The sequence below is a fragment of the Eulemur rufifrons genome, chromosome 9 (genome assembly GCF_041146395.1).
Source record: "Eulemur rufifrons isolate Redbay chromosome 9, OSU_ERuf_1, whole genome shotgun sequence".
NCBI classification, from domain to species: domain Eukaryota; kingdom Metazoa; phylum Chordata; class Mammalia; order Primates; family Lemuridae; genus Eulemur; species Eulemur rufifrons.
This window is the reverse complement of record NC_090991.1, coordinates 44,788,945-44,803,970: the sequence shown is the minus strand read 5'-3', so window position 1 is coordinate 44,803,970 and position 15,026 is coordinate 44,788,945. Positions and strand designations below refer to the sequence as shown.

The 15,026-nt window shown below is 56.7% G+C and overlaps 1 protein-coding gene across 1 annotated transcript in view; it reads left to right on the top strand.

Annotated features, from left to right (window-relative positions):
* Positions 1–5,528: 5,528 nt before the first annotated feature.
* The window catches only part of CACNG4 (calcium voltage-gated channel auxiliary subunit gamma 4), a 45,026-nt gene continuing 35,528 nt past the window's right edge, over positions 5,529–15,026 (top strand). Inside the window, exon 1 of the mRNA XM_069481634.1 lies at positions 5,529–5,748. Coding sequence (XP_069337735.1) covers positions 5,529–5,748 — 220 coding nt within the window. The remainder of the gene's footprint in view (positions 5,749–15,026) is intronic.

Genomic DNA, 15,026 nt, shown 5'->3' with positions numbered 1-15,026 from the left:
GGCCTGTTTGTCCTGTAGAGTGTTTTGAAAAGAATGTTCTCAGAATAACCAGCTAACTCTCAAGCGTGCTGGGCCGGAAGCTTTGGCCAAGCCAGGCTGTTCATGGCAACATGCTCATCAACGTGGCTGGTTCTGGAACACATTCTAGTGGGGGAGACCGCGCCCAGCACAGCCGCCCTGCGCAGTCCCTAGCGGGATCCACACGGGCCTGGATCAGCCCACACAGACGTCACCCACAGTTCACTGGGGCGTTGGCTGTTTAACAGACAGCAGGGCGCTGGGTTCCTCCCACCGACAGGAAATGGAAAATGCCCAGGAGAGGGTAGCAGCCAGAGGCCAGAGGGGTCTCAGAGGGGTCTCAGAGGGGTCTCAGGGCACCTGGGCTCTGGGCTGGCCTTCTGCCCTCAGCACCAGTGTGGGGTGCGGGGCATGGGAGCCAGGAGGGAGAGGAAGGAGGGTGGGCTCCCGAGGCCGGTGGCTTCTGGCACCTGCCCTCAGCCCACTACTACCTGCCTGGGAAATGGGGAGTCTGCTCCACCCCACCTGCTTGCAAGGTGCAGCTCTTTCCTAACCTTTCTATTCCCATGTATATGACTTTGATAGTCATTTGAACTTGATTTCATCTGGATAAATACGGAGAGAAGGCAGAGGTAGGCAGAGTGGCCTCTGCATCCTTTGGGGAGTGGGGCGCAGCGCAGTAGTGGACAGAGCCTGGCTATGCTCCAGGTGGAGCTGGGTTCAAGTCCTAGCTCAGACACTTGCCCTCTGTTTAGCTCCAAGTTCGTCATCCGCAAAATGGGGGCAAAGGTGTCCACCGTATACGGTGGTTGTTATGATTAACTGAAATGAGGCATATGCAGTGACTGGCACCCAGAGGGCACTCACTAAATGCTGCATCCCTTCCCCTGCACTTCCAGCGGCTGGGCTGGTATGAAGACAGCGAGCTCGCCATCCTTTTACTGCGGCCGAGCTGGGAAGAGAATGCTCCGTATCCATCTTCCATCACCTTGAATGCATGGGCTATCCGTGATAAGCAAAGGAAATGGAATAAACTTGAATACATAAAGCCAAGTAGCATTTTCTGATCCGCACTCTCCCTCTGAGGGCCCTACTGAAATAGGAAGAAAAAGAGAAAGTCACCGTGCAGTGTGCATAATCTCACGGAGGGGAGGCTGTCAGTAGCCGGATCTCGGGGCATTCTTCTCTGCGGCCGCGCAGCCTGGATGGCTTGCAGATAAGCCTGCACGCTGAGCCAAGCCCCGGAACCTTCAGAGACTCGTCCCCAACCCTCAAGCTACAGAAACCCAAAATCGCTCTTTGTGTCTATTCACCTGCAATATCACCCAAGCTCCCCAAATCCCCTCACTAAGCCTTCTGAAATCACCAGAACCATCTGCTTTGGGCACGGAAATGAGATATTACAAAAAGTTGTCACACAAAGGTCATGATTTCTAGAGGACAAAGGGGGAAAACAAAGCTTTTTAATAAAGGCTTTGGGAGCTGCGGCAGAGAGCGACCGTGTCCCTGAGCTGGTGGAGGGCCTGTGCCTTCTCCCCCGCCCGGCCCCTGCCGGGCCACCTTGACGTGCACGTTACTCGGCGTGAGCAGCCGGACACTGTATTCCTCTCCCACGGCTGCTGCCCGGCTACTGCACCCTGGAGTTGGGCTCGTCCGGGGTTCTGAGCTCATTAAGGCTCTGTCTTCACAGCCAAGGTCAGGTGAAGAACTGAGGCGATTGCCCCCATGATCTGGTGAGGGGGGAAGGGACCACCTCATGTGGAATAAGACGGTTTTGGAGGACTAGTCCAAGTGACTGGCAAATACTCCCACCCTCTCAGCTGTCCTGAGAGGTAACAGTATGTGTGATTACTTGTCCCCTCCCTGAAAAGTAACATTTATACTAGGTAGCTCCCTGGGAAAAGATGTCAGATGTCCAGTTTCTCCAGAACAAGACCAGTCTGGAGCTTCCACCTGAGCGAAAAGCAAGGACACAGCCCTCCCTCAAACCTGGAAGTGTCACACCGGAGAAACTCCAGGGTCCTCAGGCAGCAGTTAAATACTGTCATTTAGAATTCTCTAATCCGGCTGAGCAGAAATTTCCAGATTTAAATTGTGCTCACCCAGGCATGATGAATGGTCTCAGACGATCTTGGGTTTGTTCCAGCTCCCTTTGCCTGCGGTCAAGTCCTCATTTGACTCCACAGTCTACACCTTCACAACCTCAAGGCCAAGCATGGCTGTCAGCTGGGTGTCCACAAACAGAGGGGCAAACTGCCAGGCTCCCATTGAGGTCCCCCGAATGAACAGGTAATTAACAACAACACAGCCAAGCAGTACTTGACAATGGCCGAGAGGCTGTTTAGCATCTTTTAGAAACTCTGGCCTTGAAGTCACCCAGACCTGAGGTAAGCTCTGACCCCACCATCCTCCAGGTGTGAAATCTTGAGCAAGTTACTCAACTTCTCTGCATCTCATATTCCCCAGGTGTCAGGAGGTAAGAGTGAGATTTAACAGTGAATGTATCTGGGCACAGTGGCTCATGCCTGTAATCCCAGAGACTCGGGAGGCTGAGGTCGGAGGATCGCTTGAGCGCAGGAGTTCCAGACCAGCCTGGGCAACATAGTGAGACCTCATCTCTACAAAAACTAAAAAAAAATGGCTGGGCATGACATCGTGTGCCTGTAGTCTTAGATACTGGGGAGGCTGAGGCAGGATGATCACCTGAGCTTAGGAGTTCAAAGCAATGAGCTATGATCACGCCACTGCACTCCAGCCTGGGCAACAGAGTGAAACATCATCTCTAAACCAACCAAAGAAACAAACAAAAATCAGAGCAATAAAAAAAGATCTTAAAAAGAACAAACACTGAATGTAATATATGTCCCCCAGACAGCGTCAGGCTCACTGTTTCAAAAAAAAGGTAGAACAGGCAGCATTTACTGCTCATTCCACAAATGGCTGCTAAGTGCATGCAATGAGCAAGGCTTTCTTGACCCTCAAAAAACTCTGAGAGGTGCACTAAAGAGGTGTCTTCCTCCCTGGTGGTTTTGGCTTGTCCAGATCACCCTGCCAGTTAGTTCTGGAGCCAGCACCAGATGGTGACTGTCTGGGCTCCGGGTCCAGTGCTCTCTCAACTCTCCCACACACTCCTCCGACAGTGGAGGGGTGAGAACTGGTCTATTACAGCTCTGATGAATGGAGATTTCTGTTTTGTGTCCCATGGAATTAACATGTGGGTTGTTTGCTTGGAGGAGGGTCCCACCACCTATGTGGTATCTCCCACACCTAATAGGAGATTGGGGTAAGCCACTGCTCTCCACTCTCAGAACATCAGATTCATGTATCTCACTTCCATTTGTTTCTCCCAAAGTCCTTGAGGAAGGCTGCAAGCAGGACCGGACAGAGGGGATGTTCCTGAGTAACCCAGGAGCCGGCTCGGGATGCCAGTTTTCACACCATGTTTCATGGAACTGGAGGTCCACAGAGGCGCTTTGTGGGCTGCAGGGGGTGGTGTGGGTGGATGGGTAGCAGTCCTCCTTCAACTAGAACAGCGTCACCTCTTACCTACAGGACTAACTGGTAGGAGACCTGCTTTATTTATGTTGGGCTTCCATTTATGATTTAATTTGAAGCAAGAATTTGAAAAAAGAAAAAAAGAAAAGAAAAGAAAGAAAGGAAAAGCTTACGATTCATCTTTCTGGCAGCTTCTGAGAACAGAACCTAGACTTAATCCTTGTGGATATTAGGGACAGAGGTGGGCAGCCCTGTTCTGAGCCAGAGCAAGCCATCTCACACCTTCCGATCCACTCAGACACACATTGGGCACCTGCTGTGTGCAGAACCCCAGACTAGGCGGCAAGTGAGTGAAAGTAAAAAAGAGTTGATGGCCCTTGTCCTTTGCGACTTGAAAGGCAGAATAGATACCCCAAAGGTACAAGGGGTGACAAATGCTAATTGATGCAGCCAGTCTGGTCCTTGTGATCTTTTTCCCCTTTTATTTATACAATCTATTTCTCCCAATCAGACTATAATTTTCCAAGGGGCAAGAAACACCTCTCAGCAAACCCTTGTTAAGCCCTTACCATAAACGGCAGACACAGGAGAGGCTCACAACACAGTGGGAGAGAGAACAGTGACTCTCTGGGGATCAGGGGCCAGAGAAGGTGCCACAAAGGAGGTGTGAAGTCCAGGACCACTGGACCTCCGGCTGTTGGTCTGAGAGCCTCCTGGAGGGAAGGGTTTGGAGCTGGGTCTTGGAGGAGGAGGAGCCTGGAAGGGCTCCCAGAAGAAGGGAGTGAGTCCAGGTTGGGATTATGCCAGCAGCAAAGGCAATTAAGTGAAGCCAGCATGGCTTAGGGTAGAGGCTGGCAATAAGGGGGAGGAGGTGAGGGAAAGCCAGTTGAGCTCGCCTAGAGCAGAGCGAAAGGCAAAATGAAATAAGGGTATGGAGAAGAAGGAAAACGCTGGGGCCTGGAATATTTGAATCTAATACAACTGGGGCATTGCCGGACTCTAGCAGTAATGTACCACCAGAAATGTGATCACGGAGGAGAGCCCTGTCTTCAATGCTAACCTCACCGCCCCTCTAGAAAGCAGAGATCCTATGCTCTCCCCCAAAGACCTCTCGCTGACAGCCCCCTTCTCCCTCAACCTCAAAGTCAGGGTCCTCCCAGCCCTGCGAGAGGATCAGGAAGAGCTGGCCAAGGCAGGAGCCACCTCGGTTGGGAGGAGGATGGCCAGGGCCTGGCTTGGCTTGCAGTGTCTCCCCGCTGTGACCCACATCTGGGGCTTCTGGAAATCTGACCAGAACACTTATGCCCACACTCACGCCTCTATCTTTATGGCCAGGTAAAGACACAGATCTGTACAAGGGGACAGGAGGGACATCCCCCCCGCCACACACACTCCCCACTGCACACATTAAAGAGACCACAGGGCCGTCTAAGGGGAGGCTGGGTGTCCTGGGTTGGGTAAGAAAGGTGGCTGGAGACGCAGTTCCCTTGTCCTTCTGGGGAACCCTTCCCTTGGCTTCCTTCGCTCTAATAATGTGAATGAACCCTGGGAGAGGAAGAGAGCGCGCGCGAGCGCGGGGCGGGAGCAGGCGGGGAGAAATCCGGGCTGGGGGAGAAGGGAGCGCGGGGAGCGCGAGGCCGGGCGGGGGCCGAGGCGCGAGGGGCGGCGCCGAGAGGAGCGGGGCGCGGGCCCGGAGCGCGGCGGCGGCGGCGGCGGGGGAGGCGCGGAGGGCGCGGGGCGGAGGCGCGGGCCGAGCGGGGAGGGCGGGCCGAGAGGGAGGAGCCCCCGGCCGCCGCCGCCAGCCCACCGGCGGCCCGCGCAGCCCGCACTCGCCGCCGCGCCTCGGAGTTTGAGCCCCGGCGCGGCCCGAGCGCGGGGTCGGAGCGCGCAGCGCGGCGCCGCCCCCCGGCCCTCGGCCCCCCAGCCCCGGCGCCCCGGGAGCGGCGCGCGGAGGGAGGAGGGCGGGCGGGCGCGGCGGGCCGGGCCGGCGGGCGGCGGACTATGAGGCGCCCACCATGGTGCGATGCGACCGCGGGCTGCAGATGCTGCTGACCACGGCCGGAGCCTTCGCCGCCTTCTCGCTCATGGCCATCGCCATCGGCACCGACTACTGGCTCTACTCCAGCGCGCACATCTGCAACGGCACCAACCTGACCATGGACGACGGGCCCCCGCCCCGCCGCGCCCGCGGCGACCTCACCCACTCGGGGCTGTGGCGGGTGTGCTGCATCGAAGGTACGGCCGGCCCCGACCCCTCCCCCGACACACACACACGCACAGCCCGGGGCGCGGGCCGGGGAGGGGGTGGGCGCGGCGCCGGCTCCGCGCGAGACACAAAGAGCCGGAGCGGGCGGGCGGGTCCCCTAGCAGCCAGCTGTGCACCAACTCGCGTCCCTCCCGGTTGGGGACCTCCCCGACACACCGATCCCACAAACTCTCCACTCGCACACGCACACCCCCTCGCCCACAGACACAATGAAACACACCGAAACTCACGCGCGCGCGCGTAGCCCGGGACCCGAGAGATCCCCAGGGGCCGCGCCGGCGCCCCCGGGGGAGGTGGAGGCTGGCGAGGGGGCGGGAGGAAGCTGGGGTTTTGGGGGAGCGGACCCGAAAGGAGGGGAGGGAGGAGGGGGAGGGGTTGCTTGGCAACCGGTGTCTGTGCGATTGCTATGGGAACTGGCCATCCTGGGGCGGGGCCGGCCGGGGGCGGGGCGCGCCGGGGCCGCTCATTGCTCGCTCCGGGCCCTGCCCAGGGCTGGGGGCGGGTGGGGGCTCGGCTCGAGGGAGTTTGGCGGGGGAGCCGGGTTGCCCCAGCCCGACGCCCGCCTCTTCTTCCTCTGGGCCACCGGCCCCTTCTCCCGGCGCAGTGGGGGACGGGTGAGAGGAGCGACCCCGCGTCTCCCCCAACTGAGGCGGCGAGCCCTGGGTCGCGGCCCCTGGGCAGGGAAGCTGCGGAGACCTCAACAGGACCTGGGGTGCCAGGGGCGAGCTGAGTACTGGGAACGGCCTGGGAGGGGCGTGGTCGCCCGTCGGGGCGGGGCGCTGCGACCCCCAGATGCGCCCTGAGGCCGAGCAGGAGGTGCGGTAAGGTTGGGTGGCCTCTGCGCCCGGATTGGGTCCCCTACTGTCGGCTCCTTCGGGGGAGGGGCCCGGACGCCTCCAGCGCGGGGATGCGCTCGGCTTCAGTGCCTTCCGGGCGCCCTCCCGCCCAGCTGTGGAACTTGAACTAACAGGTGGCTGTTGTGCAGGGGCCGTCTGGTCCCGGCCAGGTCGTGCTGCTTGGTCTTGGCTCTCAGACTGGGGACCGGGTGGTGGGAGTTGGTGGAGAGATCCTTTGATTTTTCAAAAATCCGTGGACAGAATTTCCTCTCTTTCTCTCACCTTTTCCCGTGTGTTAACTCCGCCCCTCGGTTCTTCGGGAAGTTCCTTCTTATACCTAGCCTTCCCACGGCAGCTACGGCCCCCGCAGATCCTTCAGCGTGGATGGATCTGGGTGGAGGTTGTAGGAGCTCTTTAAACGATAGCCCTTTTCTGGCCGCATTTGTAGTCATCTGAAAAGAGGCTTTGTGAAGCTGGGTCTGCTTGATGAAGTCGAACGTCCCTCTTCCCCCCCTCCAGACCACACTCGTTCTCGTGGGGAACCGTGCTCACCCCTGGCTCCCACGCCCACTCCCAAACGGGGCTGCTTTGCCCTTTGCAAGCTGGAGCTTAATGCCAGGGCTCAGTGGAGTCTTCGGGGAACAGAAATGTGCAATCAGTAGTTGGGAAAACAGCCACACAAAGGAGCCAGTGGGCCCACGATCACACCCTCCTCTTTTCTTTTGAAAAACATCATTTTTGGTGTGCAATTGCTCAGATCACGAACACCTACTCCTCTTCTCTGGAGAATGTACCCACGTCACTACCTGCCACAGCACCTGAGTCGGATACAGAGCAGGGGCTGCAATGCCCCCGTCTTCTACCTCACAAGCTCCACTGGGTGCCAGCTGCCTGGTGCAGTAAGTCATGCCACCGGCGCCACCCGAAGGCACACGTGGACCTGGGGCCTTCCAGTTTCCCAGGGGAAATTGGAACTAACTCCTCTACTCCGGCAAGCCTGGCCTCTTTATTAATTCTTCATCCTAATTAGGATTAATGCTGCACTTAGCATCTTGCCAGCTGCCTCGAGCCGTTTGCACTCCGGTGTTCATCAAGAGAGCCCCAGGCTGATCTGGGCAGCTGGCTCCGCTGGCAGAGGGAGCCATCTGGGGGACTTCACAGAGAGAACTGGGCTGCCTCTGTCTCATTTCCCAAAGCTCAGGGGTTCTGAGGGGCAAACCAGGCCACATCTGAGGGCCAGAACATCCTCACAGGACCCAGGGCTGGGAGAGCTGGTTCAAGGTTTCTTGTTATGGTTAGCATCATTGTGATAGTCCCTCAGCCTGGGTGGCAACTGCCTGTTTATCTCATAAAAGCACATCCGGAGAGCAGCAGCTCTCAGCTGCCTGATACCGCCTATGATGCTTCCACCTGTCAGCAAGTGGCCAGGGCTGAGACCCGGGCAGCACTGTAACCCCAGTTCCTTCCTGGGGGCGTGGAGGGAGGGTTACCTCTGTGTTGACTTCTGTGTGTAAAATGCATTATTTCCACCTGCTGTCTTACACTGTAGCCCAAAACATTATGTCCAAACCAAAATGGAAAAAAAAAAAAAAGATAAAGAAAAAGAGCTGAGCTGAAACTGAGCAAATACTGCAGCAAGCAGCTAATAAAACTCTGGATGCAACAGCAGAACCCTGAAGATCTGCTGGCAACTCAAAAACAGCGGATTCAGTTTCCTGGTTGTTTCCCATAAATGACGCCGGGCCAGGAGAGCCCAGCCCTCGGTGTACTTGAGGTGCCCATGCAGACTGGCAGGGCTGCGTGGAGACTGCTGCTCCCAGCTTCTCCAGGGCTGACCCTGCCTCAGCCTCTCTCTCGCCCCCACAGCTGCGTCTCCCGTGCTACCCACCCCTCGCTTGGAAAGTGTCAAAATACTCAAGTGCGCAGAGCCTTGTGCATGTTACCACGTGGCATGCCCACGACAGCCCTGTGAGGGTGCTGACTTCACCCCCATCTGCAGATGAGGGAACGAATGAGATGCAGAGAGGTTCAGGGACTTGCCCAGATGCACCCACGTAGGGGGCAGCCGGGCCAGATTTGAGCCTTTGTTTCACTACAAAGCTCTTCCCACCATATCATCCTGCCTTTTCCCAAACAGCTTCTGGGTTGCCATTAAAAATAGAACCAAGTACTTGACTACCCAGTGGAGCCCAGCTCTGAGGTCGGGCTCTCGGCGGCATGAAGGCATTTAGAAGTGGGAATGTACAACTGATATACAAATTGCATAACACACTCTTCTGTTCTCTCTCTTTCAGTCTTTGTCTGTGTCTCTCAATCTTTGTCTCTCGATCTCTCTGTGTCTGTCTGCCTCTCTCTGTCTTTTTTTCTTCTCTTCTTCCACTATGTCCTGCAGTGGCCTGTCCCTGCTACAACAACTCATCTGCCCCCTGCCCCATCTCCCGAGACCCTCACCTCATTCTTTGTATCTTTGGTGACACCCAGCCAAGACTGGGGACATAGGAAAGGATAATAAATCTTTTTTCAATCAAAGGCATCATCAACCAACATTTGTTCAGTCACTAATGCATTTGGAATTGGGCAGGTATAGCACGTGAACAAACATCACAGGGTGTGCGCCGTGTGCCAGGAACAGGAGACCCTGGGTAGACACAGAGAAGAAAAGAAGACTCAGCCCAAAGGGCAGTGGCGCGTGACCACATTCCAAGGCCCCAACACACACCACCAACTCTGGAGTACTTGCTGGGACTGCCCGGTCACTGTGCTGCCATCAGGAGGGCTCTGGGCCCAGAGCAAACAGTCCGGGCAAAGCTCAGCAGTGCCCCTCCACTCCCATGTCCCCCATGTCATGATCGCAGCTCTACCAGAGCATTAAGATGGCAGCCTTGCCTATGCCTACTCTGTGCCAGCTCTGTGCTGGGCACTGCAAGGGAAGATGCAGAGAAGGTTCTGGAACCTGAGAGTGAGAGAGTCCATTGTCCCCATCATGTTCACCTTCTTCACCCAGGAAGCACCCTGCACACCAGTGTACCCAACCTTTATTCACACCATGTCACCACAGAAAAAGAAAATCTTAGCACTGTACCCTGGGGGAGTGGGAGGGGAAGACAGCCCTGGGTATCTCCCCGAGGGGCTCCAGCTGCCCCAAGCCCTGCCCAGGTGCTCACAGGTGGGGGCTCACCCTTCCGGCACACCTGGAACTCTCAGGTTAGGTCAGCTGGGAAGCTCTTCCTTAAACCACATGCCCGACATGGGACCATTCAGGGAGGTTTGATCCACATACTGGCCTTTCTCCACCCACTCCAGACCCGGCACTGGGCTGGACACTCTTCCTATCCGTGTTTGCTTTCATTTTCTCCTGCGGTGACCCACACGCAGCCTGTTCATTCAGGCCCAGGTGGGTGACAGCCACCAGAACAGGACTATCTCCGCTGCGCTGAGGGCCACCAGCTAGTAACTTCCCCCTCGGGCCCTCCTTTGCCCCCGGTGTTAATACAAACAGCCATCACTTATTGAAGACCTTCACGCAAGACTCACATGAGTTCATGTAATTGCCAACAACACTTCAAGGTAAATATTAATTATCTGCCTTTCATCGGCGTAGAAAATGAGGATTAAGACATCCACAGCTCCTGCGCATTGACTTCCGCTGTCCGGGTCACAGCTGAGGTTGACTGTAGGAGCTCTGCTTTCCACTGCTCAGGAGAAATTCTTTATTTCCATTTTTTTTTCACATGGATTTGGGAAGGGGCAGGTAAGGGAGGGATTGATATAGTCAGTGCAGGCTGACGTAATAAAATATGGCAGACTAGGCGGCTCAAATAGAAGATACATACATAATACTCACAGTTCTGGGGGCGGGAAGTCCGAGAGCAAGGCGCTGGCTGATTCGCTTTCTGGTGAGGCCTCTGTTCCTGGCTCGCAGCTGGCTGCCTTCTTGCCATGTGCTCACACTGGAGAGAGAGGGAGCTGACTCTTGGTCTCTTCTTATAAGGACACTAACCCCATCATGAGGACCCTACTACCCTCACCACCTCATCTAACCCTAATTACCTCCCAAAGCCGTGTCTCCAAATACCTTTGTTCACATTGAGGACTGGGTCTTAGATATAGGAATTTAGGGGGATACAAGCATGTAGTCCATAGCAGAGGTGTTCTCCCTTCCTGCCCATGCTCCATAACTGGTGCTCACTCTCCAGTGGTTCTGGAAGGGGCCCTGGAGGTCCCTTCTCAGATGTGCCTTCCCTTACTGCTCTGCTCTCTGCCTCTTCTCTCCCCTCCTCTGTTCTTTACTCCTTTCTCTCTTTAACTGGAGCGAGCTGACTTAATGAGGAGAAGCTGGGGGTCTAGGGGGACCGCAGCCTGGGGACTGACTTAATGGTGCCACCACTGAGCCAGCTTTGGAGAAGCCTCATGGCAGGGGCTTCAGAAAGGCCCAGTAGGAAAACAGCAGGTCTTCCAATCAAATCCCTGTATCAGTCTCCACAAACAGCCCAGATGCCAAGGACTTCCAGGACATAGTCACACAAGTACATAGTAGGAAGGGGCTTCAAGTCACCCTACCCAGGGTCTCGGGAGGGAGGCAAAGAATGGCACGGCCAGACGGGAACAACAATGTATTCAGATGACAGCCTGGTGGGCCTCTGTCACCTCATATGAAAACGGGGCCTGGCTGACCTGGAACATTCCTCCCATCTCTGACTTTCTGCTGCACAAGTCCATAGCTTCCAGGTTGAATCCGGTTCAGTTTGGCCTGACCGAAGGCTTATGCAGGAGGAGGGGGCTCTCTCCAGCTGAAAGAGCCTTTGAGATTACTGAGTTCAGTGGTTCTCAACCTTGTCTGTGCTGAGACACACGTGTGGGCTGTAAGTCACCTGCCCGCCGGGCATGCTTCTATTCATTCATTCATTCCACACATGCTCAGTGAGCACCTGGTCTGTGTCAGACAAGCTAGGCTCTGCTCATAGCTGTGGACAGGACAGACAGGTCCCTGCTCTCCTAGGACTGACATTCTCACGGGGGAGTTGGCACTTCTGGGCGCTGATGTGTCGTGACGAAAGCAGAGCAGGGGTGTGTGCGGGGAGGGGCTGGGGAGGGCAACTGCTGGGCAGTCGAAGGGACAGGGAGAGCTCAGGGAAAGTCATGTTTAAGCCCAAACCTGAAACACAAAAAAGAGCTGAAGGCGAACCTTCCAGAAAGAGGCGGCAGCAAGCCGAGGCCCCCAGCCACAAAAGAGCCTGGTGAGGACAGGGGAGAATGAGAGGGGCTGGGGCCAGGAAGGCTCTGAGGTCGGGGCCGGGGCCTGTGCTATTTTGCAGGAGGTCTCTGCTGGGGGGGGGTGGGCGCGGGGCTGGGCAGGGGGGACAGGTGGTCTGAGTTATGTTTTTAAAAGAGCCCCCAGCTGCGCGTGGAGAGTGGAGATTCCAGGAGGTGGGGGCCATGCGTAGACACATCTGGACGTGGCTGCGGGTGGCCTGTGACGGCAGCCCAGGCTGAAGAGCCACAGCAGACAGGGGGAAGTGGAGGGAAGGCCAGGAGGCGGGCACGGAATGAAGGGCGACCGCCCAGATTTGGGGACTATGCCAGGTCGTGGCACCACATCCAAAGGGGGTAAGGCGGAAAGAGGAGCAGTTCGGGGAAGAAAATCAAGGGTATGCCCGTGGGGGTTCCCAGAGTTTGATACCACTACCTGACACTCCTACAGCCAAAAGTTGTGCCGGAAAGTTCCATGGCGTGTAACTCAGGCACCCCACGATCTCGCGAGATACCCCAAGGGTTATGGGTCCGTCATCAGCTGCCTCGAGACCGGGCAGGTTTCCCGCCCCAGGTGCTGCTGGGGTTGGGGGCGGGGTCATTCCTGCTGTGGGGGCCGGGCCGTCCTCCTTCTCCAGCCGTGACCACCAGAAATGCCTTCCAACATTGCCACCATGTCCCTGGGGGGACACAGTTGTCCCCTGTGGAGAAACCTGGGTCTAGGGGAAGCGTCATTTAGGTCGGCAAAGGCTGAGGGGACAGAGGCAGGCCCAATTCCTGGAAGCTGCTGGAACTCCATTCACTTCTACCCTTCGAGGAAGCACTTGGAACACAAGTGAGGAGCAGCGACCCTATTATCGGGATGACCTGGTGTCTGCTGCAGGTGCTGGCACCGGTCCTTTGTTACCAGTAATGCCGGCCGGCCTGCGACGCCCAGCCCAGCCCGAGTCCGCACCGGGGCTGAGAACAGCTGATGCAGCCGGGTCCTTGCTGCAAGCCGAGGAAGGCAGGACCTCGAGGCAGAGGGACTTAGCCAAGGTCACACGGCTTGTTAGCCACAGAGCCGGCCACAGAAGTGGGCGTGGGCTGCCCCAGTAGGGCTCCCCTCAGGCCTGTCCCTGGGCCAAGGTGGGACACCAAGCAGCCACCACAGCATGGGGGAGCGGCAAGAAGTGCAGAAGGACACCGGGAACGTGCTCCTGCCGGGTCCCTCTGTGCCACGCTCATCTCCAGGTCACGGTTATCTCTGCGCACACTCTCAGAGAAGCAGCCCTGCCCTCTGCGCAGCCTGTCCCTCAGCAAGGACATTGTCCCTTGCCTGTGTGCAAGGCCCACTCACTCCCCTGGGGACAGCTTCAAAAAGGGAGCAAACTTGTTCCAGCCCCCAGGGAGGGGCTCCCAAGCACCCCCTGAGCTTCCCATCCCCGGTGGCACTCTGGGAAGTGCCACACCATACCCTCTTTTCTGAACGGCAAGTCAGGTCACAGTAGCAGATGAAGGACTTTTTTTCTAGCATATCAATTTCTTCATATGAAAATCTTTTCCAAACTGCAAAAATTACATCCCATGATTTTACTCTGTTTGCTCAGCTCTTCCTGCTCCAACCAAAGAAGAAAAAAGGAAGGGACAAGATAAATAATAAAAGAAGTGGGGGGCTGGGGTGGAGGTAAAAATAAAAGTAGGAAAATGAGGGGATGGTGGAGTCCCACTAATGTGCACGGTGCCTGCTGCAAAGGCTGGGGTGTGGCCAGAGCTGGGCTGCAGATTTGTGTCTGAGCTTCCTGGGGGCCAGGACAAAGAGAAGAGCATGACCAGACAGAAGTTTCGCAGAGTGCACATAATAAAAGGGAATTATTTCATAAGAGAAGCCCAGCTCTTTCTGATGCAGAGGCCTGGAAGAAATGATGTCCCTTAGACAAGGGACATCAAAGGACATCCTATCACAGTAAAATGGGCTCCGTGGACAAGGCAGCATGGGACAGGGGAAAGAGGCCATGTTTGGGGATCAGACGCCATGAGTTCAAATCCCCGTTTTGCTAGGAAGCTGTGTAGCTTTGGGCAGGTTAGTGAACCTCTCTGAGCTATTGTTCATGTGTCTAGAAAATGGGGTAATGACGCAGTGAGTGGGAAGGAACCCAGCACACACCTACAGAGTGCTGTGAGGATGCCTCTGGGTGGAATGGGCACCGTCCCTGCCGCTGCGGGGCGGGGGTGGTGGCGCAGGAGAGACGGCTGGATGCGTCCAGGGAGGTGGAGCCAGAGGAGGAACTTAGCTGCCGACCTCCAGCACTCACAAGGGACCCTTCTGGTGAAGCTCCAGGTCTTTGCACAGTAGATAGCACCACCCCCACGGCCCCTGGGCCCTCTGTGGGCTCCAGGACAGCACGGAGGGCTACCTCACGCTAGCCATGCTGGCCTTGGCACCAGGTCCCTAGCTCCTCCCGTCCCCCAACTTCCCTGGAGCAATGCTGGGGTCTGAAAGCTGGAGAGAGACTTGGATCCTCAGAGTCCTCAAATGTGTCTGCTCCCCCAAAGCATCAGGACCACTCCTAGCATTTACGGGGCACCTGCCGAGTCCTGGCTTCGAGCTGGGCGTTGTGGGTACAGAAAGGCCCCGGTGCTTACTCTCTGGTTCCGGTGGCCCCAGGACCCAGCAGTAAGAAAGACAGAATACGGTGTGCAGTGCACGGAGGGCATCGGAGCACACCCTGGATGTCAGGGGCACCTCCAGGTGCTCTAGCAAGACCTTCTCACTGCGTTGTCAGGAGAATCAAATGGAAAATACACGTGGGGCTCCACGCACATCTGTCTCATCACAGGCTTGAAATAAACAGCAGCTCTAATGATTGGCGTCTTGGCGAGGAGGCGGGACGTGGTGGAGGGCCGCGAGCCCAGAGTGAGTCAGAGTTTGAATCCAGGCTCTGCCTCCTACTGGCTGCGGGACCCTAAGCCAGTCATCGCACCTTCTTTGAGTCTCGGTTGCTTTCTCTGCACCTGGGCTGTTAGCGCTCCCTCCTGCGCAGATTTGCCGGCGGTACACACGCAAGTGCTCGGCTTGGGGCGGGGATGAACGTGTTCAGTGCATGGTGGCCCTCCTCATCTGCCAGCCCAAAGACACACTGCACGTGGGGACAGGGAAGGGACTGGAGTGAGGCTGTGTC